Raw genomic sequence first — 27,156 nt, forward strand, 5'->3', positions numbered from 1 at the left:
CTGCTGCTTTGTGGATGTTATCTTAGATGCTCTTCCTCTGTCCTCTACACTATGTATTTAAAATAAAATAGTCAGGATTCTCTGACTCTGATTAGGACTATATCTCTTTCTGCACACCTGGGAGTGCCCAAATTCAACCAATTTCTTCTGGGGAAGGACCCTAAGCGTATACGCCTGAGGACAGGAATTTGGTCCCCTGAGCTGGCCCTGCCAAGTTTACCTGCGTGGTCCGGCTGCATGAATGCTGTTGTGGCGACGTGGGGAAACAGGGCCAGGGAGTCGCGGTGAGTCCCTCGTAGGTGGATGGTGTTCCCTTGAAAATAAACTCCATGCATGTCAGTGTCGGTGCCCATTCCAATCACATGCCAGGAAACTCTATCCTTTTTGCACATGGTCAGGCCTGGCTGGTTGCCGTACATATAGCCATTAATAGCTAAATGGAAGGAAAAAGATAGCAGAGCTCACTATAATTTTGTAGATGTACTGAAAACTCATCATCTTAGTGAAAGATTATCAGTGTGTATGGGGGTAGTGTGTTCAAGTTCAAACTATTTACAGAAGATTCTTATTGTCAGAGAATAAATAGTTCTGGGGAAAAGTCACGTGGTGAATTAAATTGAAATGGAGACTGAAGTTAACAATAATGAAAATATACTAAAACTGTGAATCTGTTCTATTTAACAATGTATACACAGGACGTTACTTCTAAGAATCAATAAGAAATAAACCACGTTGTTTTCTGGAGTAATTTTTTCTGACAAAATTTTTTCATAGTTTAATATGATATCCTTCATTTCACATTTTAGTTTTGCAGATTGTAAAGAGCATCATCCTTGCAAAAATGTTTGACTTCATCAATTTCCCCAGTCTTTTTAAAAATTCTTGATATGAAAATCATTTTCTTTTGAGGTTCTTATTATGTCATCTCCCTCGTTAAGTGTCTTTTCTTTAGTTGTTTGTTTAAGATATTCATTTGCCAGTGGCTTTGCATTTGATTCTAGAAGTTATCAGATATCTCTTCACTGATCTCATGGATCTTGCATCATTTGAAAGATTTGCATTTGACTGACATTATATTTGCATGTCTGGTCAGTGGAGAGGGATTTGGGGAGGAGGGACACTAAGTTATAAGAGGTTGGCCCTTGAGTAAATAATTTGCCTTATGATAACTTTGATTTCCCTACCTCAATAAAATAACTGATAGGACTTTGAAAAATGATCACTTAGATATGAAAACCCTTTGTATCTCCAGAAATGCAGTTTTTTTTCTCTTTTACATCAACCTCAATCCATCGATATGGCTACATGGAGCAGTGCCTTGAGAAGAATTGAGAAACCACATTCCCCCTCTGAGGGATGAATGCTGTGATTGAACAGCACTGAGGGGTGACTGCATCTAATTATGCCTCCTGCTTGATGGCCCTTAGAGAGATATCCCCACCCCCACTCCTTCTAATGCCCATTCATCATACACACGAATGATCTTCTGTTATTATCTCATTGTCAAATAAAGTGATTTTTGTTTCTTTATCTGCAGAATGAGTGGTGCTTGGTAAGTTTACTCAAATATCTGGAATTATTACTAGAAATTCCAAGAAGCCCTGGGGCTGCTGAGAAGAATATCACATTTTCTGAAAAAAAATCTTTGATAATGCTCTGCAAATAAACTAAGTCTTATCTGTTGAATGTTAAAGAGATATCATTGTAAATTGTGATGCTAATAATTTAGTCCTGGGCTGGCTGGTAGAGAATCCTCTGCTGCCTTGGAACTCTAGTTTAAAGTCTGTCTTTCCCAGGAATTCCCTGGTGGTCCACTGGTTAGGACTCTGCCTTCTCACTGCCGAAGGCCTGAGGGCCTGGATCAGGAAACTACAATCCCACAAGCCAAATGACAAGGCCCCCACCCAAAAAAGCCTCTATTTCTGGAACATTCATTCATTTATTCATACATTCAACAAACAGCTTTGTACAGAGACTATATAATACGAGCAATGCAAAGCATTGTATGCCATGCAAGGCATTTTCTCTCTGGTATTGTTGCCAACTTTCTTTCTCCCACTCATGCAAGCAAGACTGAAGACATAATTTAATTTATAATTAATGTGAAATTTAAACTAAAATACACAATTTTCCTTGAATTTTGCTTTAAAAATGACATTCTGCATGTTCAAAATATACAAATGTATTTCAAATTCCCAGACCAGGATGGGACTGGATTTTACATGTTCCATTAGATTGTTTACTGTTTTCTATATGCAGGTCTCTCTTATGATAAATTTCTTTTGCAACCTAGCTTCTAGGATGGAATTGCTATGTTTCCTAATTTATAGTTTAGTTTACCTTTTTTATTGGCTACTAGAAAGGTTGGGAACAAATTTTGTATTCAAGTATAACAAATTTTTTTTAGAAAATGACATTGAAGGTGCATTTTCCATGCTTTCCATTGGTCCAAGAGGGGACTCTGTTGGAACAGAGCATCCAGACTACAGGTCATTTGGAATCTTGAACTTTTTTTGGACTTTCTTGGGAGAGGGAGAGACTTTTTTTGGACTTCTTTGGGAGAGAGGGAGAAGGCTATTTCATTATTTTCAGATAATGTTTTAAAGGCAATAAACAGATGTTATGCTTGGCCCTAAGATAAGGCCTGTTATCTTGCTTTAGGCATTGAAAAAATTTTTATTGAAGTATATTTGATTTACAATATTGTATTAGTTTTATGTGTATGACATAGTGATTCTCAATATTTTTATAGACTATGCTCCATTTAGAGTTATTACAAAATAATGGCAATATTTCCCTGTGTTGTACAATATATCCTTGTAGCTTATTTATTTTATTCATAGAAGTTTTTTTTCTCTTAATCCTGTAGCCCTATCCTGCCCCTTCACCCTCCCTCTCCCCACTGCTAACCACTAGTTTGTTCTCTATATCTGTGTCTGTTTCTTTTTTGTTATATACATTCATTTGTTCTACTTTTTAGATTCCACATATAAGTGAAAACATATAGTGTTTGTCTTTCCCTGTATGACTTATTTCACTAACCATAATACTCTCTAGGACCATCCATGTTGTTGCAAATGGCAAAATATCATTCTTTTTTATGGCTGAGTTTTATTCCATTATATATATATACCACATCTTCTTTATCCATTCATCTGTTGATGAATACTCAGGTTGCTTCCATGTCTTGGCAATTGTAAATAATGTTGGGGTGCATGTATCTTTTTGAGTTTGGTTTTGGGTTTTTTTTTGTTTGTTTGGATATATATACCCAGGAGTGGAATTACGGGGTCATATGGTAGTTCTATTTTTAGTTTTTTGAGACACTTCCATACTGTTTCCACAGTGATGGCACAAATTTACATTCCCTCCAACTGCGTATGAGTGTTCCCTTTTCTCCACATCATCGCCAACATTTGCTATTTGTGTTCTTTTTGATGATAGCTATTCTGACTGGAGTGAGATGATACCTCATTGTAGTTTTGATTTGTGTTTCTCTAATAATTAGAGATGTTGAGCATCTTTTCATGTGTTTGTTGACCATCTGTATGTCTTCTTTGAAGAAATGTCTATTTAGGTCTTCTGCCCATTTGTGGATTGGGTTGTTTGGTTTTTTTTGATATTGAGCTGCATGAGCTGTTTACACATTTCAGAGATTAATCCTTTGTCAGTTGCTTCATTTGCAAATATCTTCTGCCATTCTGAGGGTTGTCTTTTCGTCTTGTTTATGATTTCCTTTGCTGTGCTTTTAAATTTAATTAGGTTCCACTTGTTTATTTTTATTTTTATTTCATTACCTAGGAGGTGGGTCAAAAAAGGTCTTGCTGTGATTTATGCCAAAGAGTTTTATGCCTATGTTTTCCTCCAAGAGTTTTATAGTGTCTGGTCTTACATTTAGGTCTTTAATCTATTTTGAGTTTATTTTTGTGTATGGTGTTAGGAAGTGTTCTAATTTCATTCTTTTACATGTAGCTGTCCAGTTTTCCCAGCATCACTTATTGAAGAGGCTGCCTTTTCTCCATTGTATATCCTTGCCTCCTTTGTCTTATATTAGTTGACTACAGTTTATCTCTGGGCTTTCTATCCTGTTCCATTGATCTATATTTCTGTGTTTGTGCCAGTACCATACTGTCTTGATCACTGTAGCATTGTACTACAGTTTGAAGTCAGGAAGCCTAATTCCACCAACTCTGTCTTTCCTTCTTAAGATTGCTTTGGCTATTCAGGGTCTTTTGCACTTCCATACAAATCATAAAATTTCTTGTTCTAGTTCTGTGAAAAATGCCATTGGTAATGTGATAGGGATTGCATTGAATCTGTAAACTGCTTTGGGTAGTATAGTCATTTTCACAATGTTGATTCTTCCAATCCAAGAACATGGTATGTCTCTCCATCTGTTTGTGTCATCTTTGATTTCTTTCATCAGTGTCTTATAGTTTTCTGCATACAGGTCTTTTGCCTCCTTAGGCAGGTTTATTCCTAGGTATTTTATTCTTTTTGTTGCAATGGTAAATGGGATTGTTTCCTTAATTTCTCTTTCTGATCTTTTGTTGTTAGTGTATAACAATGCAAGAGATTTCTATATATTAATTTTATGTCCTGTGACTTTACTAAATTCACCAATTAGCTCAAGTAGTTTTCTGGTGGCATCTTTAGGATCTCCTATGTATATATCATGTCATCTGCAAACAGTGACAGTTTTACTTCTTTTCCAGTTTGGGTTCCTTTTATTTCTTTTTCTTCTCTGATTATTGTGGCTAGGACTTCAAAAACTATGTTGAATAAGAGTGGAAAGAGTGGGCACCCTTTTGTTCCTGATTTTAGAGGAAATGTTTTCAGTTTTTCACCATTAAGAATAACATTTGCTGTGAGTTTGTCATATATGGCCTTTATTATGTTGAGGTAGTTTCCCTCAATGCCCACTTTCTGGAGAGTTTTATCATAAATGGGTGCTGAATTTTGTCAAAAGCTTTTTCTGCATCTATTGAGATGATTATGTGGTTTTTATCCTTCAATTTGTTATTATGGTGTGTCACATTGATTGATTTGTGGATATTGAAAAATTCTTGCATGCCTGAGATAAATTCCACTTGATCATAGTGTATTATCCTTTTAATGTATTGTTGGATTCAGTTTGCTAATATTTTGTTGAGGATTTTTGCAACTATGTTCATCAATGATATTGGCCTGTAATTTTCTTTTTTTGTAATACTTTTGTCTGGTTTTGGTATCAGGGTGATAGTGGCCTCATAGAATGAGTTCAGAAGCATTCTTTCCTCTGCAATTATTTGGAATATTTTTAAATAGTAGGTGTTAACTCTTCTCTAAATGGTAGGTAGAATTCCGATGTACAGCCATCTGGTCATGGACTTTTGTTTGTTAGAAATTTTTAAATTACTTATTCAATTTCATTACTGGTAATTGGTCTGTTCATACTTTCTAGTTCTTTCTGATTCAGTCTTGGGAGGTTTTACATTTCTAAGCATTTGTCCATTTCTTCCAGGTCGTCCATTTTATTGGCATATAGTTGCTTGTAATAGTCTCATGATCCTTTGTATTTCTGTGGTGTCCATTGTAACTTCTCCTTTTTCATTTACGATTTTATTGATTTGGGTCCTCTCCATTTTTTTCTTGATGTGTCTAGCTAAAGGTTTATCGATTTTTTTTTATCTTTTCAAAAAACCAGCCTTTAGTTGCATTGATCTTTTCTATTGTTTTTCTGGTCTCTATTTCACTTATTTTTGCTCTCATGTTTACAATTTCTTGCCTTTTACTAACAAATGAGTTTTGTTTCTTCTTCTTTCTCTAGTTCCTTTAGGTATAAAATTAGGTTATTTGAGATTTTTCTTTTTTCCCATGGTAGGCTTTTATTGCTATAAACTTCTCTCTTAGAACTGCTTTTGCTATGTCCCATAGGTTTTGGATTGTTGTGTATTCATTTTCTTTTCTTTTTTTGTGTGTGTGTACAATTTGATATATATATTTTCTTATTAGTAATGTATATATGGCAATCCAAATCTCCCAATTCATCCCACCCCAACCCCCCAATCCCCCCCGCCCCCCACCCTGGCTTTCCTCACTTGGTGTCCATATGTTTGTTCTCTACATCTGTCTCTATTTCTGCCTTGCAGAATGGTTGATTTGTGCCATTTTTCTATATTCTGCATATATGTGTTAATATACAATATTTGTTTTTCTCTTTCTGACTCACTGCACTCTGTATGACAGTCTCTAGGTCCTGTGTATTCATTTTCATTTGTTTCTAGGTATTTTTTGACTTTCTCTTTAATTTCTTCAGTGATGCATTGGTTGTTTAGTACCATATTGTTCATCCTTCACATGTTGTGTTTCTGGCAGCTTTTCTCTCATAGTTAATTTCTAGTCTTATAGCATTGTTATCAGAAAAGATGCTTGATGTGATTTCAATTTTTCTTAAATTTATGGAGGCTTGTTTAGTAGCCTAGCATGGAATCTATCCTGGAGAATGTTCCATTTGCGTTTGAAAAGAATGTGTATTCTGCTTGCTCGTGGGTGGAATGTTCTGTATATATCTATTAAGTCCACTTGCTCTAATGTGCCATTTAAAGCCAGTGTTTTCTTACTGATTTTCTGTCTGGATGATCTGTCCATTGATGTAAGTGGTATATTAAAGTCCTCTATTCTTATCATGTTACTGTTGATTTCTCCCTTTGCATCTGTTAATATTTGCCTTATGTATTTGGGTGCTCTTATGTTTTGTTTATATATATTTACAACTGTTATATCTTCTTCTTGGATTGTTTCCTTGATCTTTATGAAGTGTCCTTCTTTGTCTTTTGTAACAGGCTTTAAAGTCTATTGTGTCTGATATAAAAGTAGTGCTATCCTGGCTTTCTTTTGATTTCCATTTGCATAGAACACCTTTTTCCATCCCCTCACTTTCAGTCTGTGTGTATCTTTAGCTCTGAAGTGAGTCTCTTGTAAGGAGCATATAGAGGGATCTCTATTTTATCCAATCATCCACCCTATGTCTTTTGATTTGAGTATTCAGTCCATTGATATTTAAAGTAATTATTGATGGGTATGTACTTATTTCCATTTTGCTATTTGTGTTCCAGTTGTTTTTGTAATTCTCCTCTATTTTTTCTTCTTCTTCTTTTAGTTTCTACCCTTGTGGTTTTCTTTAGTGGTACATTTATGTGTTTCCTTTCTCTCTAGTTTTTGTGTATCTATTGTGGGTTTTTGATTTGTGGTTACCATAGAGTTCATTTATGCTGACCTATAACTACATCTGCTTGTTTTAAACTGACAGCCATTTAAGTTCAATCACATCATAAAATGTCTACATGTTTTGCTCCTGTCCCCCATATTTTGTGTTGTTGATATCATATTTTATGTCTTCATATTTATCTCTTTACTGAGTACTGTAGTTATATTTGATTTACAATTTTTTTCTTTTAATCTTTGTACAAGCTTATTTAAGTGATTGATCCTCAGTCTTTACAATATATTTGCCTTTATTAGTGGAATATTTCCTTTCTTATAGACTCCTACTTCTTGTTATAGCCTTTTCTTTTCCACTTGGAAAAGAACCATTAATATTTCTTTTAGGGTAGGTTCAGTATTGATGAATTCTTTGAGTGTTTGCTTATTGAGAAGTTCTTTAACTCTCCTTCTATTTTAAATGACAATCTTTCTGGGTTCAGTATCCTAGGTTGCAGATATTTCCCTTTCAGTCCTTGAATATGTCATGCCATTCCCTTCTGGCTTACAACGTTTCTGTAGAAAATACAAGCTAATAGCCTTACAGGGGTTCCTTTGTATATGACTCTTTGTTTTTCACTTGCTGCCTTTAGAATTTGCTCTTTATCTTTAACTTTTCCATTTTAATATGCCTTCATGTGAGTCTGTTTGGCTTCATCTTGTGGGACACCTTGTACTTCTTGTACCTTGATATCTGTTTCCTTCTTCAGGTTTTGGAATTTTTCAGCCATAATTTCATCTAATACATTTTTGATCCCCTTCTGTCTCTCTTCTCCTTCTGGGGTCCCTATAATGTGAATGTTGGTACATCTGATGTTGATCCAGAGATCCCTTAAACTGTTCTCACTTTTTAAATTTGTTTTTCTTTTTTGCTCTTCTGATTTCCTTTATTCTTTCTTCTGGATCACCTATGTGTTCTTTTGTATCACCTAGTCTGCTGTTAATTTCTTCTAGTGTATTTTCATTTGTTATTGTATTCTTCATTTCTGACTCATTCTTTTTTATATTTTCTAGTTTCTTGTTAAAATTCTCACTGTGATCATATATTCTTTCCCCTAATTCAGTCAGCATTCTTACAGCTATTGCTTTGAACATTTTATCTGGTAATTTGTTGGTTCATTAGTTACTTTTTCAGGGATTTTCTCTTGTTCTTTCAATTGAAACAAATTCCTTTGTTTTCTCATTTTGCGTAACTTTCTCTGACTGTGAAAGTTACCTATTGTGATCTGTAAAGGGTGTCTTTATGTGGGAGCATGCTTTTACAATCTGCAAGTGCCCAGTGGTTTTGATGGGAGAGCTGGATCTGACATGAACACAAGTCATGTCTTTCTCTAGGGTGTACTGGCAGCTATCACCTTGGTAGGAGGTGGGGCTGGAGATAGAGGGGCTAGGGCCAGAACCAGGTATGAGGCAAGGCTTCTCTCCTGCTTAGTGGCTGTCACCACTCTATCAGGGGCAGAGGTATGTCCAAGTTGCTGGAACAGAAGCCCTGAGAGTCGGGTCTGAGCTTGCTCTATTCCCTTTAAGTATGTGCTCTCCCTATTCCCAACATTGGCACCCTCACCCCAGAGGGTAGCAGTGCTGTAGCAAGAGGGGCTTGAGCAGACACTTGGCATGGGTTGAGGCCCAGGCTGTGGCAGTTCAGCTGCAGTCAGATACTGGGACCACTTCTGGTGCATTGCCTGTATAAGCACCAGATATGGCTGCCCCTGCCCTACCCAGACACTGCTTCAGGGCTGGCCTCCTTTGCATCTCACAGCCAAGCTCTCCCTTTGGCCACAGTAGCTCTCACCCCAGTGGAGCTATGTCATGAACAAGCAGGCCCATAAGCAGTTGCTAGGCTCAGGCTGGGGGATATGCCTGGGCAATCACAGGAAACTGGCCACTAACCTATGCAGTTTCAACCCACCCTTTCTGCCTTGTTTCAGGAGTAAGCAAGCATGTGCATGCTCCTTATGAGTGGAGTCCAGGCTTCCTACAGCCCACCTGTTAGTCCCACTGGCCCTTCAACCAGTCTAAGGGACTCATCTTCCCAGCATTGGACCCCAGGACTGAGGTGCACAATATGTGGCTCAAAACTCTCACTCTCCAGGGAGAATCTCTGTCTGTGTAATCTCCCTCTTTCTTCTGAGTCCCATCCCAAGGGCACAGGTCCCTACCTGATTGATTCTTTTCCCTCATACACATCCCATTAGAGCTTTCTTATCTCCTTGGTTGCATAGGAGTCTTTCTGCTGGTCTTCTATTAGTTTTCAGTGAGAATTGTTCCATATGTAAATGTGTTTTTGATGTGTTTGTGGGAGGAGATGATTTCCACATCCTCCTACTCCACCATCTTGATCTCCTCCCTCTAGGCATTTTTGTTGACTCCATGCTCTGGTGGCCTTCGCACCAAAGGAGTTCAGACTCTTGTACATTACTCTGCCACCTTGGGTAATGTGTCCACGACTAACGAGAATCTCATGTTACACCAATTACAAGGTGGGTTTGCTATTGTTAACAAATGATATAAAAGAGACAGAGAAAGATAATTAACTAATTTCTCCTACGTGAAGATCTCAGAAAGGAATGGCTAGTGTTTTACAACTTAACACTTTAGACAGTCATACATAAGACTTAACAAGAGATGCCTTGCTGTATAATAATTATCTCCAATTATCACGTGGATTATCAGACTTAATGACATTATTGCAAACCCAAGAGAGGGCATTTTGTCAGTAATTTTCTACATTTATGATGTACTATGATCTTTGCTAGTTCAGACTGTGTATTGCTTTATCTAAGGCTGATAAAGCGCTTTAGAAGTATTAAATTAAGTTTCACATCTCTAGAGATAGGGAGGTTTCACCTTGTAAGGCTGAAGCCATGAAATATTTTACTCATGACCAAGAACAATACCCAAGAAACCAAACTCAAGATAGTTAAAGCATTCCAAACATTTTCATTTCAAATGCGATTATGACCTTTACAGGAGGGAAAGACATTTTTCATACCATGCATTCTGTTGGACTTCACAAACTCTTTGTCCTCCTTGTCAACACTGAAGGGATGCCAGGTAAACTTCTGAATGTTTTCATCAAGATACCTGCTCAGATTCTCATCAAAGACTGTGAATAATAGGTAAAATTCCTTGTCTATTCCTTTCTACAGAGAAGAAAGAAATGAATATATTACAGTACAGCTTGGAGGACTTCTTAGCTCTACTTCACTTTCAAAGTTAACACAAAGTAACACAAAGTAAATTAGGATCAATATCAGCCATAGATTTAATTGGTCATTTTGTAAATCAGGATTCTGATAAATTCATCCTACACCCAACAAATTCATTTTCATTATATCCTTCTTTCTCCCCATGTGACCTCCTCTGAGGAAATAAGTCTTTGCTCAGAAGCTTTCCTTCTCTGTGGTACTTCTGTTTTCAGGCAGGTCATCACTCTTATTTTCTTTACCCTAGCCTCCATGCCCTGGCCTTGGCCCCTTTCTCTGACCTCATCTCCATGTATTCACCCCCTAGCTTGCTCCAGCCACCCTGGGCTTTTGCTCTTCTGTGAACACACCAACTTCATTCCTGCCTCAAGGCCTTTTTGTGTGCTATTGTCTAGAAGGTTGTCCCAGGTCTTGCCTGGCTCACTCCTTTATTCTGTTGCATTTCCTTCACAAACGTCACCTCATCAGAGTGTCCTTCCCTGACCACCGTATCTAAAACAGTCACTCATCTTCCATCTTGCCTGTAAACTCACTCACTTTACCACACTTTACTCTTCTTCATAGCACTTGTCTCCACCTGAAATTATATTTTATTTATGTACTTATATTTTTTGACTGTTGCCCCACTGCAATGTAGGCTCTGTGAGGGTAGGGAAGTTTTGGGTCCTTCTCTGTCCTTTATGCATGTACCCCCTCAACTTTGATGGTCTGCCACCCTAATCCAACTTCAAGGGTCAGCTTAGCTGTTCCACCTCTGTGATGCTTTCTTAACTCTTCATTGATGACAAGGGTTTTCTTTGCTTTATGTTACTAAACCTTATGTACACTTACTGCTTTTATCACATGGTGTTTTAGAAGGCAATTAAGACCATGGGCTATGGAAAGAAACAATGTAGGCTTAACATTTTTCAAAATAAAATATTAAAAATTGGGGAGAATAGGCGGTCAAATATATTTTAAAAGATCTTGGGTTATAGTGACATTCTGCTTACATGCTGTGAAAACAGGGACAAATGACTTGTCTTCTCTAGGCCTAATTCCCTCATTTGTAAAATGAGGATATGAGTAGTCCCTACTTCATGTTTCTTTGGAAGGTTAAATTAGACACTATAGGTAAAGCACTCAACACAACATCTGGCAAATACTAAGTACTCAATGTTAACTGTTATTAACTGTGATTGCAATTGTCCACAGGATGAGAAGGAACCATTGGAAGGTGCTCAGTTGAAGAATCTCATCATCTGAGAGTTATTTGGAAGGTAACTGGGTCCATAAAAGTGGGAAATTAGCCCAGGAGAAGGCTAGAAGGTAGGTGGTAGAACCCTGTGTAATGATCTAATTTTATCTGTCAACTTGACTGGGCTGTAGGGTGCCCAGATATTTGGTCAAACTTATTCTAGCTGTTTCCATGAGGGTATGCTTGGATGAGATTAACATTTGATTCAGTAAATCTGAGTAAAGCAGATTGCCCTCCTTAAAGTGGGTGGGCCTCATCCAATCAGTTGAAGGCCTTAACAGAACCACAAAAAGTCTGACCCTCTCACAAGTAAATGGGGATTCCTCCTGCCTCTGAACTGGAACATCAGCTTTTTACTGCCTTTGGACTCAAGCTTAAACACAGGCTCCTCCTGGATCTTTAGCCTGGTGGCCTTTTGTGTTTCCTTGGTCTCTTGCTGTGACTCATCCTGCAGATCTTGAAACTTGTCATCCTCCAGAGTTATGTGAGCCAACTCCTTAAATAATTTTCTTTCTGTCTGTATACACATCCTAATGGTTATTTTTCTCCACAGAAGTAGGACTAATGCCAAATATTACAAAATATACCATTTAAATAAATAGCTTGCTATTTCTGATTGGTAAAGTAATTCAAAATGGTTAAATGGCTAGCTTCTCCTCTTTTCATCAATATGTTTAATATCATGTAGACATAGCTTGAAATGCTATACTTTGCCACACAAATCAGTGTGGCTTAATCAAAACCTCTAAGTTGGGACTTGCAAGAAACTATCTACTTGCTTTCTTATGCCTTTGGTCATAGTGATTAACTCCCAGATTATAGTGGTGAGCTGCAGTGGTTCTCAAACTTGGCTGCACATTGGAACCACCTGGAGATTCTGATGTAATTGGTCTGAAACACCTGAATAAAGGATGTTTAAAATGTCCCCAGGTGATTCTAATGTGTTGCCAAGTTTGAGAAAACTTGTCCCCCGCCCCCCCAAAAAAAGGTCCCAACTTGCATTACACACAGATCTCTGAAGATTCTAGAATTAAAGCAATGCACCAAACTCCAGCCATAACAAGCAGAAATCCTGGTTTTCTGGGTGGGCATCTGTAAATTTCAGATCTTAAGTTTACATTAAAATTACCTTAAATTAAAATTCAGATCTTAAATTTACAAAAAGCAAAATAAAAATCCTCGTTATGTAGAAGTCAATTTCAAGAGCAATGAGGAAAAATCACTTTTTGCAACTCTTTATTACTATTTACTCTCTAGCCATATTACTGTTCTCTCTCACATATTACCCTGAGTAGAACTTGGTGACCTTTGATGGCCTACCTGTGTCCCATCAGCACGGAGAACGCCCTTTTTACAGACTAGCAAAGGCCCTACAAGGCCAGAGCTGGTGTCCTTGATTGGCTCAACGGCTGAGAAGTAAAGATAGGTCAGACAGGGGGGATCATCAGCTGTTGGGCTTACACTTTCAGGTACTGTCCACCTGTATGTAAAGGTTTCACCTGGCTTCACATGTGCCCCTGGCTTCAGAAATCCTGAGGAGATAAATGAAATCGTTACTCACATCAACCACTAAGAACAATAAACTTGTCAGCCTGGGCCTTCCAGCCCTGGGTGTGTCTCTCTCTGATGATGTACTTTGTGGAAGGACAGTTGTCTTCACTGTATCCTACCAGGGAGGCCACTGCCACAATCTGCTGTGTGATGAGATAAAAGCTTATGCAAAAGGATTATCTTCTTCATAGATTACATTTCATATCTTCCCAGATACAACTTGTTACTCAACTACCAGGTTTAGCAAATGTTGAAAGAGTGGTAATTGTCCATCTGTATATTAATATATAAATGTAAATTCATATAATATCATTGAGAACCTTCTATGTGGAATATATTATGCTTGGCCTTGCAGAGGATCCCCACCAAAATTAAACAAGACACGTATCTTTAAAGAGTTTGAAATCTAGAAGGTTGAACTAGCAATAACCCAAATAATTACAAGTTAGAGGAGGTAAGCAAAGTCCCAAGGTAACAAAGCTGATAAATGGCAGATCTGGGATTCAAACTCAGGGCTGTCTGATTCCAAAGACTTTGCATTTAACCCTCACATTATATTGCCAAATGAACACACTGAATCTCTCCAACTAGACGGAAGCCAGAGACTTTCTGCATCTTGTCCAGAGCTTTGCAAAAAGGTGCCCAGTAAGTTTTCTGAGTTTAACAATAGAAACTGTAGTCATTTGGGCTGTCACTGGTGTTCTTTCTGCACACATGCAAAAGTCATTGTGAGCATTTTGACCAAGGAAGAGAGTGCAGGCACAGGAGATGTTGCTGTGGCATGGGTAGGGGAGGATGGGTCTAGGGAGGGGGAATAATCCCTCCATTCCTTCCTTCTCTGTCCCTTCCCCATCACCACAAAGCCTGTTCTGGACTGGGACTAGCCTCATACTTGGGCATGAAGAAGTATCATAGGACTCATAATGTCTGTTGCAGTGATGGGGAAGGCTTCCAACGTGACCTGTAATTTCCCAAGAGCAGTATCATGAATGCAAGGATAGTTCCTGCAGCCACTGGATAGAAGCTGCCTTTTTTACATGTAGAGAGACTGTGCTACGTACTCTGTGATTGGGAGAGGCCATATATGATGGCAAGCACAAAATACTGGTTTTAAATAAATATTTGTCAATGGAGACAAAGCAAAGACCATGTTTAAAATTTTTATTTTAACAAAATGCTGGAAATCAGATTTCCCCCTCAGCCTTCATACACAGAACCCCATGCAACTGCAGCAGAAAAGCTCTCCATCTTAGAGAAGTGGGGGGTGACTGAAAGTAGCTCGCTTTGAGATTTATTACATTACTGAGGGAAAAGGAAAGGCATTAACATTTCCTAAGTACCTACTCTGGGTAGGGTTAGGGTTAGGGTCCTGAATTCTCTCCATCCCTTCCCAAAGCCAGGTGAGGTGAGTGCTATTATCTGCATTTGATAGGTGAGAAGAATAAGGTTCAGAAAGTTGAAATAGCTGCCCAAGATCACAAGCCTGGTAAGTGAAGAGACCAGGATTTGAACCAGGTCTGTCAAGTTCTAAGTCTTTTGCTTACTCATCCTCTTTCCTCCCAAGGCCCAGACTGGGACTTACCATCTACATTTGGGGCTGCATCAGAGGCCTTGTCATAGACCACACCGTGGGGCAAAATACTGTAGACTTTGTCAGCTTTGTTGGCAAAGGTCACTAACAGAATATCACCCACCTCTGCCTTGATGACGGGTCCTGAGAAATATTGAGAGAAGGAGGGAGAAGAGGATGAAAAGAGACAGAGAAGTGAATAGGAGCAGGAGAGGAGTCATTCCATGTTAAGTGTACATGCCCCACTAAAACACCTCCCCCTTTCAAAACATGACAGATGGTTTCACTGTACCAAGAATTCCAAGGTGGGCTTCTGCCTCAGAGAGCCTCTTTCTTCGAGTGAAAGTTGCATCAACATACTCTACATACCGAGCTTTCCAATATTTTCCTCCTATTCTGTTGTCCCCTTGTGTGAAGTAGAGCTCAGAGTCACTGTGGAAAGAATAGGAAGTTGGCTGAGAATACACCTCTACGTATCCACCAAGTGCCTTAATTATGAAGCTTTACTGTACTGTCTTTAGCCCATTCATTCACCCATCTCCCCAGAAAAGATAGCATAGTCTTCAACAAAGTTCCCAGGACTAGTCAACCAGCCCTAAAAGTCTTCAGAAGCTGTTTGATGCTCAAGCTTATTTCTCTCTTAGCCATTGTACTTTCTTCTCCAAAGGTCCAGCAACTGAAGAAGGCACAGGTAAACTCCTTACTTACCAATACTGGAGTCCCAGAATGCTGTCCTACAAAGTAACAAAGAGCTAACTGGTTTCTATACAGAATAAGCATCCCTCTATCTCTTGCTGATGTCAATATGAATAGACTCTGCATATAGTAAGCTCTGATGACTGGTATGATTAAGGAATGGAGTGTCCAATTAATCAAATAGTCTAATCAATGGAGAGTTACCATATAAACTTTATACATGAAAAACCAAATTTCAAAGTTGTGAAATACAGTGATGTAACTTCCAACTAGTACTATCTCTATTCTAGTTTATTTCTGTGAATGGTACCATCATTCTTGCAGACATGCAGGCTTTGTCTTCTTTTTCTATCTCATCCCTTCATCTTGTTCATCCTGACTTTATAACCTTTTATTTTGCACCCTTCCTTTTCTTCACTTTTATTTCATCTTTTCCTTTCCTTTCTTCCCACAGCTACAATCCCAGTATATGCATGCCCTCCTCGCCTTGTGTTTGGACCATTATATGAACCTCCTAACTGTGCACACAGCATCCTCTATCTCATATTGGCTCACTAGGATTTTTTTCTCAGAATACGCACAACTCCTACATTAATCTCCAAAATGAATTTCACTGTCATTTTACCTGCTCTGAAATCTTCAATTGCTTCCAATTGCCAATCAAAGTTCAAACGGATTGGAGGACCTCTGCAATGGATATCCAATTTACCTTGTCTCTCCAGTGCTCTATGTAAGTGTCCGTTCCCCATGCAAATCCCCCACACCAGTCGTTCAATCTCTGATCTAATCACTCTGCTTTATGGCAGATGCTTTGCATTAAGCCCTGCATCTAAAATTTCCCACCACTCTTTACAGTTCACTTATATAAATTCTATCATTCTTGAAGCCCCTCCCTAAGTTCCACTTCCTCGGTGAAGTGTTTCTGGCTATCTTAGCTCTCTCTGAATACCCAGAGAACTCACTCTCTGGACAACTCATCTTAATCTTATTTGTAACTTACACAGACACTTCTCTTTTCCTGTGCATTCAGCTTCTTTCTCTACCTGAGATCAGGAACATTGTCTTAGACCTCCCTGCATATCTAATGTCACTTAGTACACTGTGCTTTCACATATTACATTAAATATTGGTTGAATATAGCTTAATATTTCATATTTTATAAGGTGCTTCAGAATTCTGGAAGGCTTCTAAGACATAATTTTCAATATTAATTTTTATTATTCTGTTTATGGAAAAATAAATACTGGTCAATAGAGAATATTCATATCAAGGAGTTTTTCATATGTGGTCCACACAAATTCTTTAGGCAAGGTTCAAGTGCATCAGTTTGGTGGAAGAATGAATGAATGAATGAAATTTACAATGAAAGAAACAAAGGGTATATTATTGATCACAAAGACAATTTTTAAAACATTCTCTCAAACATTAAAAGGATTACAGGACAATAGCAATATTTGTTGGTATCACACTGTACATCTTGTAGTGCTTTTACAGACATCTTTGCATACGATTCTACAATAAGAAGTCACAGGAGTCCACATCCACTTAATGAATTGTTAGATTCCATTTGAAAAAAATACTATGCTATGGGAGCCCAGAGAAAATTATTCATGTGTCAGGGTAGGCTTTACTTAAGAGGTGACATTAGAGTTAGATTTTGAAGGGAAAAAAATGGCATTGTACTGGACAGAGAGGAAGAGGAATTCTGGGTAGAGAGAGCTTAACTTATATTAGGCTATCCTTGAACCAAAAAGGTTAACCTTCCTTGGCTAGTTCATCTCCATTGAAAGAGAGTCCTGCTGTATTCCCTTTTCAAAGCTGTCTGCTTCAGGATTTTGCTGGTGGTGCAGTGGTTAAGAATCTGCCTGCCAATGCAGTGGACGCAGGTTCGATTCTTGGCCTGGGAAGATCCCAATTGCCATGAAGCAACTAAGCCCGTGCACCACAATTACTGAGCCTGTGCTCTAGAGCCCAAAAGCCACAACTATTGAGCCCAAATGTTGCAACTACTGAAACCCGTGCATCTATAACCCGTACTCTGCAATAATGCAACAAGAGAAGCCACCGCAATGAGAAGCCCGTGCACCATAATGAAGAGTAGCCCCTGCTCTCCATGACTAGAGAAATTCCAGGTACAGCAATGAAGACCCAACACAGACAAAAATAAATAAATTAATTAATTAAAAAAACAAACAAAAAAACCCTGTCTGCTTTATTTGTGCAAAGACCTTAGTCTGTTCTCTGCCAGCTTAGTATTTCTCATGGCACTTAACGCTGCAGTTTTCACATAGTAGATGCTCATGAAATGTTTGATGAATGAATGGATCTAGTGCTTTGATTTGGCCAGCAAATCATAAAGCAATAAATACTCTGCCATTTCTCAGCTGTATATACATTATGGGGCTCAGAGCTCCTTTAGTGATGCCACCATGCCATCTACGCAGTATGGGCTCATAAGAGCAGTGCCTGGACTACAAGTGAGATCACAGCGAAAGCCTAACAGATGCCTCTCTTAAGAGAGGCTTAGAAACACTAGCAAAGAGAGCTTACCTGCCAGAGGCATTTAAAGGAAGACCACTGAATTTGTTATAGCCTTGAGGACCATAATCCCAAAGAATTTTTTCAGCTGCTATATAGTAGTGCCTCTGTTGACCCTTCATCTTGGGGTGAGAAATACCACTTTTGCAGTTACCAACATTGTATTGCCCCAGCATGCCAGCTGCAGAACAGAGAAAACCATGAGCCAAGGTATAAGTGCTCGAAAAGAAATCATACAAGAAAAGACTGATAGATTTGACTTCATGAACACTTAAAACATTTGTACAGAAAACAGGACCATAAACAAAGTTAAAAGTAAAAAATAAACAGTGGGTTGGGGATATTTTAACATGTATGACAAAGATTAATATGTACAAACCTTTGATAAATAAGAAAGCAAAAAGTAAATATCTCAATGGAAAATGGGCAAGGGATATTTATAGGTTATTCACAAGAGAAAATACTGTCGGCCCATGAACAAATGAAAAAAAAAAGTTCAACCTTAATAACAATCAAGTGATACTGTTGTCATTTATCAGCTTGGTAAAGATTAGAAAGACTGGTAATTCTCAGTGTTGGAGGATGAACAGGGCAAAGGGGATGCTCACACACTGTGAGTGAAGAGTAACAATTTCTAAAGGGAAATTTGTCTATATATGTCCATAGCTTAAAAAAATTAAACTCTTCAACCCAGGAATTCTAAATATAGGAGTTTTCCCAAGGAAATGTCAGACAAAAGTACAAACATTTCTGTAAGTTAATGTTTATCAGTATTGTTTATAATAGCAAAAAATAGGGAAAATGTAAGTGTTAATAAAGAGTGTTGGATAAGCAAATTGTAATCTCCTTACAAAGGACACAAAGGATTCACAGTAATGTAGTAGATCTATATTCACTGACATGTAAATATATTTCTGACATATTAACATGTGGAAAAAGTAAGCAACAGGCAGTATTAATAGATTGATTTCATTATATATATAACATATGCATTTATATATAAAGATCTAGAAAATAGGAAGTATATTCATCAAAATGTGACACCATTATCTCTAGAGGCGATTACTAATTTTAAAATTGAATTATACATATCTTCTAATGTTTAAACATTTTTTCTGAGAGTGTGGACCATTTAGGAAATACTGCATTTCAGTAATATCCAGCTTATGTCCACAATTATTGGCCAAGCCTAACAATCTTACTACTCTCAAATGGCTGCTAATGCCTTGATTTTAAAACTAGTTTCTTCTCAGAATTGAGGATCTTGCGTGGAGAACACTTACAATCTATATTTTTAGGGACTTTCAAGTATGCAACACAGTATTGTTGATCATAATCACCATGTGGTATATTAGCTCTCCAGAACCCATTCATCTCGCATAACTGAGACAGTATTCTTTGAGATCTCAAGTGTTCTCACCACAACAAAAAATTTTAACTGTGTAAGGTAATAGATATAAATTAGAGTGTGGTAATCTGTTCACACCTTACACATACATCAAAACATCAAGTTGTACATCTTAAATGTATACAATTCCTATTTGTCAATTGTACCTCAATAAAGCTGGGGGTAGGAGAAGAGAAGAATAATAACCTTGTCTGGTTCATCTTTGTCTTCCCAGGAGAGCATCTGATACATATTAACTGAGCAGCTCAACATTTGCTGAACTGAATTTAACTGGAATAACCCAGTGGACAAATGTGAGGTTTGCTTAAGATGGATGGGAACAAAAACGGGTTATGAAAGCAGCCCTGAAGAGCTGCATCTCTGTCCTTATAGTGACTGTGTGTAATTACTCAGTATCCAAATTGAATAACACATTATTTCTTCTATGTTTATTCCATTGACACATTTTCATTTTCTATTCTTGTTTCTACCATGTTAGGCCAAACCTTTAATATGTCATAACTCTAATGTTGCCAATGCTTCTTAACTGGCAGTTGCCAGAATCTCTCCACTGAGTCCTTTCTGCACACAGACATCACATTTATCTTCCTAAATCACTGCACTGATTATGTCACTAGTGTGTCTAAAGAGCTAGAAGGGCTCACTATTGCCTTCCAGACACTCCTTAGCCTTGGCATTCAAAGCTGCTCCCCTGGGACCCAATCCACCTTTCTAAGGCTTCTCCTTCACCACTCCTCTGACATGAGTCTAAGGTCTACCTAAGTGAAGACATATTCCATGTGGTCCCAAGGAACCTGAGCCAAATCATTCAACAGGTATTCAAGTTAACAAATGTTTTTCATTCACCTTTCACAGGATTTTGCACCTATCATTGGATTGTGTCTCAATATAAGGAAGAATGTTCTCATAGAGCAGCCCAGAGATGAAACAAACTGCTACAGTTACTAGTTTGGGATTAACATATACACACTACTATATATAAAATAGATAATCAAGAAGGACCTACTGTATAGCACAGGGTACTATACTCAATACTCTGTAATAACCTATATGGGAAAAGAATCTGAAAAAGAATGGATATAAGAATACGTATAACTCACTTTGCCATACACCTGAAACTAACACAACACTGTACATCAACTATACTCCAACATAAAATAAAATAAATTTAAAAAAAGAGATGCCCAAAAGCGAATTCAAAAATTGAATGGGGGACTGGTCTAGATTATCTATAAATTACTTTTCAGTGCTAAAAATTTATTATTCTATTTACAATTGCCCATGTGTTTTTCCCAGCTCATGTCGCTTCCTCTGCCTGGAAAGCCTTTTTCCCCTTCTTCGTCGATCAAATCCCTAAACTTTCTAGGCTCAGATTAGGGACCACCTCCTCGGGAAGTCTTTCTGATTGCTCCAGCAAAGTGACAAAGCACTCAAAGAGCATTTATCATTCTGCCTCAAGTTTTATTCATTTTGTAAATATCTAACTATATTTAACTACTGGATTCCAGGTTCCTGGAAGGTCTCATCATTTCTTTCAATCACCTCTTACCGGGTTCACAGGCAGGTGATTAATAAATATATATTGGTAAGATGCCAAATAGGCATTATATATTTTTCTATGTTTAATATTTAAATGTAACACATACAAGAATCTGTCCAACAGCAGGCACTGAATGAGTGCCATTGACTGTGTGGTTTAGTTGTACCATTGCAAGCATCTCCACACAGGTCTCTGTCTTTTTTACCTTGGAGGTGATCACTGACTTGGCAGGTTATCATCCACTTCCCAGGATTCTCAGCTATCATTTCCGTTGTCAGGAAGGTGGCTGGGAACAAGTTGACGACATCAGTCCGATGCCCTCTGCTGATGAAGGTGTTACCATAAAAATAGATGGAATGAATGTCTATCTCATTCCCCATCCCAAACAGGTGCCAGGACACTGATTCACCAACACACATATCAGGCTCCGGGAAGTTTCCAAAGAGGTATCCATTGAGCGCTGAAAAACACAAACACTAGTGGAAGAGATTCCCCTGAGGAGGTGAGCAGAACTGGAAACAATGGTAATTCATACTCTAGCACAGCTGAAAACTTAGCACAGATTATTGGTTGTAATATTTTTGTGCAGAAAAGCATAGTTTATTTGGTAAAATACAGTCCCAGAAAGGAATGAAAAGCATTAGTCTTTTTAAGAGAAATGCACTCAGTAAAAGTAATTAGCAACATGAAAACAGCCTTTGAGCTGCCATGTGAACACAATGAGATCAGGAGCAAACAAAAGCACTGTTCATACCTCCAGGACAGCTTGGCCTCCTCCTACCTCCATCTCCATTTACCTATTTACCTTCCCCACCAGATCTGTTCCTTGTAACTAGAAACCATGTCTTACCTCACAGCAGGAAAGCTGACACATAGTAGCTACTTAAGTGACAAAAGCTTGCAGCAAGAAGAAAAGGAAAAGAACTGATTAGAAGGGACTTAAGAGACATGTTACTTTTTTTGCCATTTCTCCCACCCCCCATCCCCTGCCTCTTGTAACCACCAATTTGTTCTCTGAATCTATTAGCTTGGTTTTTGGAGGTTTTGTTTGCTTAGATTCCACCTATAAAAGAGGTCATACAATATTTGCCTTCTGTGTCTGACATTTCAAATTTGTTGCAAATTGCAAGATTTCATTCTTTTTTATGGCTGAACAATATTCTATTATTATATACCACAATTTCTTTACCCATTCATCCATCAGTGGACACAGGCTGTTTCCATATATTGGCTACTGTAAAAAATGCTGCAGTGAACTGGGGAGGTGCATGTATCTTTTTGAATTAGTGTTTTCATTTTCTTCAGATAAATACCCAGGAGTAGATTTGCTGGATCATATAGTAAGTTTGTTTTCAGTTTTTTAAGGAAACTCTATACTGTTTTTCATAGTGGTTGCACCAATTTACACTTTGTTATTTCTTTTCTTTTTGAGAATCACCATTCTAACAGGTGTGAGGTATCTCACTATGATTTTGATTTGCAATTCCCTGATGAGTAATGATGTTGAGCATATTTTCATGTCCCTATTGCCCATCTGTATTTCTTCTTTAGAAAAATATCTACTCAGATTCTCTGCTCAGTTTTTAAAATAGGATTGTTTGGCTTTTTGCCATTGAGTTGTAAGAGTTCTTTATATATTTTGGATATGAGTTCCTTATTGGATATATGATTTGCAAATATTTTCTCCCAGTCAGTTGCCTTTTCATTTTGTTGATGGTTTCCTTTGCTGTGCAGAAGTTTTTAGTTTGATGTAGCCCCACTTGTTTATTTTTGCATTTATTACTTTTGCTTTTGGTGTCAGATTCAAAAAAATCATTACCATGTCAAGGAGCTCACCACCTCTTTTTTTCTTCTAGGAGTTCTATAATTTCAGATCTTACATTCAAGTCTTTAATCCAATTTGAGTTCATTTTTTTGTATGTGTAAGATAGTGGTCAATTTTCATTCTTCTGCATATGGCTGTTCAATTTTCCCAACATCATTTATTGAAGAGACTATCCTTTTCCTCCTGTATATTCTTGCATGGGTTTATTTCAGGGCCCCCTATTGTGTTCCTTTGATCTCTGTGTCTGTTTTTATGCCAACATCATACTGTGTTAATTACTATGGTTTTGTAACATCATTTAAAATCAAGGAGCAAGATGCCTCTACTTTTGTTCTTTCTCAAGATTGCTTTGGCTATTCAGGGTCTTTTGTGGTTCCATCCAAAATTTGGATTGTTTGTTCTATTTCTATGAAAAATACCATTGGGATTTTAATAGGGGTTGCATTATGTCTATAGATTGCTTTGTGTAGTATGAACATTTTAACAATATTAATTCATTCAATCCATGGATGCAGAATATCTTTCCATTTATTTGTGTCTCAAATTTTTTTGTTAATGTCTTATAGTTTTCAACATATGGGTTTTTCACCTCCTTGGTTAAATTTATTCCTTGGTATTTTATTCCTTTTGATGCAGCTGTAAATGAGATTGATTTCTTAACTTCTCTTTCTGATAATTCATTATTAGGGTAAAGAACTGCAACAGATTTTTGTGTATTGATTTTATACTCCTCAAATTTACTTAACTTATTAATACTAACAGTTTTTTGGAGTCTTTAGGGTTTTCTATATATAATATCATATCATTTGCAAATAGTGACAGTTTCTTTCGGATTTGGATGACTTTTATTTCTTTACTATGTTGAAGTATGTTCCCTTTATATCATCTTTGTTGAGTTTTTTTTTTTATCATAAATGGATGTAGAATTTTGTCAAATGCTTTTTCTCTGTCTATTGTGATGATAATATGATTTTTACCCTTCATTTTGTTCTTGTGATATATCATGGACTTTAATGGACTTGTGGAAGTTGAACCATACTTTCATACCTGGAATAAATCCCACTTAATTACGGTGTATGAACTTTTTAATGTATTGTTGAATTTGGCTTGCTGATATTTGGTTAGGATTTTCATATCTATGTTCATCAGGAATAGTGACCTGCATGTTTTCTTTTTGTGTGTGGCATTCTTGTCTGGTTTTGGTATTAGCACAATGCTAGCTTCATAAAATATGTTTGAAGAGTTTCTTCCTCTTACATATTTTGGAAGATTTTGAGAAGAATTGGTATTAATTCTTCTTTGAATGTTTTATGGAATTAACTAGTGAAGTCATCTGTTTCTGGGCTTTTGTTTTTTGGAATGTTTTTGACTACTAATTCAATCTCTTTGCTAGTAATCAGTCTCTTCAGAGTCTATTTCATCATGATTCAGTCTTGGTAGGTTGTATGTTTCTAGGAGCTTATCCATTTCTTACAGGTTATACAATTTGTTGGCATATACTTGTTCATAGTAGTCTCTTATGATCCTCTGTATTTCTGTGGTATCAGTTATAATATCTCATATTTCATTTCTGATTTTATTTATTTGAGATCTTTCTTTTTTTCCTTACTGAGTCTAGTTAAAGGTTTGTTAATTTTGTTTATCTTTTCAAAGGACCAGATCTTCATTTTATTGATCATTTTTATTGTCTTTTTAGTGTCTATTTCATTTATGTCTGCTCTAATCTTTGTTATTTCCTTCCTTCTAGCAACTTTGGGCTTAATTCATTCTTTCTCTAGTTCCTTGAGGTGTAAAGTTAGGTTGCTTACTTGAAACTTTTCTTGTTTCTTTTTTAAAAATTAATTAACTAATTAATTAATTTATTGGCTGTGTTGGGAGAGAGTAGCACAGACATATATACACTACCAACTGTAAAATAGCCAGTGGAAAGTTGTTGTATAACAAAGGGAGTTCAACTCAAGGATGGAAGATGCCTTAGAGGACTGGGACAGGGAGGGTGGGGGGGGGGGACTCGAGGGAGGGTGGCGGGGGGAGTCAAGGGAGGGAGGGAATAAGGGGATATGTGTATAAAAACAGATGATTGAACTTGGTGTACCCCCCCAAAAAATTAATTAACTAATTAATTAATTTATTGGCTGTGTTGGGTCTTTGTTGCTGTGCACAGATTTTCTCTAGGTGCAGTGAGCGGGGGCTACTCTTCATTGTAGTGCATGGGCTTCTCATTGTAGTGGCTTCTCTTGTTGTGGAGCACAGGCTCTAGGTGCATGGGCTTCAGTAGTTGTGGCCTGCAGACTCTAGAGCACAGTCTCAGTAGTTGTGGCACACAGGTCAGTTGCTCTGTGGCATGTGGGATCTTCCCAGACCAGGGATCAAACCCATGTCCCCTGCATTGGCAGGTGGATTCTTAACCACTGCATCACCAGGGAAGTCCCCTCTTGTTCTTGAGGTAGGCTTTTATCACTGGAACTTGCCTCTTAGAACTGCTTTTGTTGCATCCCATAAATTTTGGTATATTACATTTCTATTTTCACTCATTTCAAGTTTTTAAAAAACTTATTTTTTGATTTCTTTCTTGACCTGTTGGTTGTTCAGTAACATGCTGTTTAATCTCCACGTTTGTGAATCTTCCAGTTTTCTTCATGTAATTAATTTCTAGTTTCATATCATTATGGTCAGAAAAGATGCTTGATATGATTCCAATCCTCTTAAATTTATTGAGACTTGTTCTGTGGCCTAACATATGCTCTATCTTGGAAAATGTTCCACGTGCACCTGTTTTTGTTTTGTTTTGTTTTGTTTTGTTTTGTTTTTATTGAGATACAGTTAACAGACAATAAACTGCATATATTTAGAGTGTACAATTTGGTAACCCAATCTCCCAATTCTTTCCTCCCCAACCCTCCCCACTTTCCCCACTTGGTGTCCATATGTTTGTTCTCTACATCTGTGTCTCTATTTCCACCTTGCAAATCGGTTGATTTGTACCATTTTTCTATAGTCCACATATATGTGTTAATATACGGTATTTGTTTTTCTCTTTCTGACTCACTTCACTCTGGATGACAGTCTCCAAGTTCGTCCATGTCTCTAGAAATGTCCCAGTTTCCTTGCTTTTCACAGCTGAGTAATATTCCATTGTATGTATGTACCACATCTTTTTTATCCATTCATCTCTTGATGGACATTTAGGTTGCTTTCATGTCCTGGCTATTGTAAATAGTGCTACAATGAACATTGGAGTGCATGTGTCTTTTTGAATTATGGTGTTCTCTGGGTATATGCCCAGCAGTGGGATTGCTGGGTCATATGGTAACTCTATTTTTAGTTTTTCAAGGAACCTCCATACTGTTCTCCATAGTGGCTGTATCAATTTACATTCCCACCAACAGTGCAAGAGCATTCCCTTTTCTCCACACCCTCTCCAGCATTTACTGTTTGTAGATTTTCTGATGATGCCCATTCTGACCGGTGTGAGGTGATACCTCATTGTCATTTTGATTTGCATTTCTCTAATAATTAGTGATGTTGAGCAGCTTTTCATGTGCCTCTTGGCCATCCATATGTTGTCTTTGGAGAAATGCCTATTTAGGTCTTCTGCCCATTTTTTGATTGGGTTGTTTGTTTTTTTGATATTGAGCTGGATGAACTGTTTATATATTTTGGAGATTAGTCTTTTGTCTGTTGATTCCTTTGCAAATATTTTCTCCCATTCTGAGGGTTGTCTTTTCGTCTTGCTTATAGTTTCCTTTGCTGTGCAGAAGCTTTGAAGTTTCATTAGGTCCCACTTATTCATTTTTGTTTTTATTTCCATTACTCTAGGAGGTGGATCAAAAAAGATCTTGCTGTTATTTACATCAAAGAGTGTTCTTCCTATGTTTTCCTCTAGGAGTTTTATAGTGTCTGGCCTTACATTTAGGTCTTTCATCCATTTGGAGTTTATTTTTGTGTATGGTGTTAGGGAGTGTTCTAATCTCATTCTTTTACAGGTAGCTGTCTAGTTTTCCCAGCACCACTTATTGAAGAGGCTGCCTTTTCTCCATTGTATATCCTTGCCTCCTTTGTCATAGATTAGTTGACCATAGTTTATCTCTGGGCTTTCTATTCTGTTCCATTGATCTATATTTCTTTTTTTGTACCAGTACCATACTGTCTTGATCACTGTAGCCTTGTAGTATAGCCTGAAGTCAGGAAGCCTGATTCCACCAACTCCATCTTTCCTTCTCAAGATCATTTTGGCTATTCAGGGTCTTTTGTGTCTCCATACAAATCATAAAATTTCTTGTTCTAGTTCTGTGAAAAATGCCATTGGTAATTTGATGGGGATTGCATTGAATCTGTAAATT

At 37.5% G+C, this 27,156-nt stretch overlaps 1 protein-coding gene across 2 annotated transcripts in view; it reads right to left on the minus strand.

Moving 5' to 3' along the window:
• The window catches only part of HEPHL1 (hephaestin like 1), a 96,109-nt gene that overhangs the window by 26,899 nt on the left and 42,054 nt on the right, over positions 1-27,156 (minus strand). For both annotated transcript variants that reach the window (XM_057749775.1, XM_057749774.1), the window contains exons 5-11: positions 21,194-21,448; positions 18,053-18,221; positions 15,099-15,238; positions 14,819-14,950; positions 13,006-13,217; positions 10,235-10,385; positions 221-433 (exon numbers count right to left, since the gene is read on the minus strand). In XM_057749775.1, coding sequence (XP_057605758.1) covers positions 221-433; positions 10,235-10,385; positions 13,006-13,217; positions 14,819-14,950; positions 15,099-15,238; positions 18,053-18,221; positions 21,194-21,448 — 1,272 coding nt within the window. The remainder of the gene's footprint in view (positions 1-220; positions 434-10,234; positions 10,386-13,005; positions 13,218-14,818; positions 14,951-15,098; positions 15,239-18,052; positions 18,222-21,193; positions 21,449-27,156) is intronic.

This window comes from Hippopotamus amphibius, chromosome 9, assembly GCF_030028045.1.
Source record: "Hippopotamus amphibius kiboko isolate mHipAmp2 chromosome 9, mHipAmp2.hap2, whole genome shotgun sequence".
In the NCBI taxonomy this organism is placed as follows: domain Eukaryota; kingdom Metazoa; phylum Chordata; class Mammalia; order Artiodactyla; family Hippopotamidae; genus Hippopotamus; species Hippopotamus amphibius.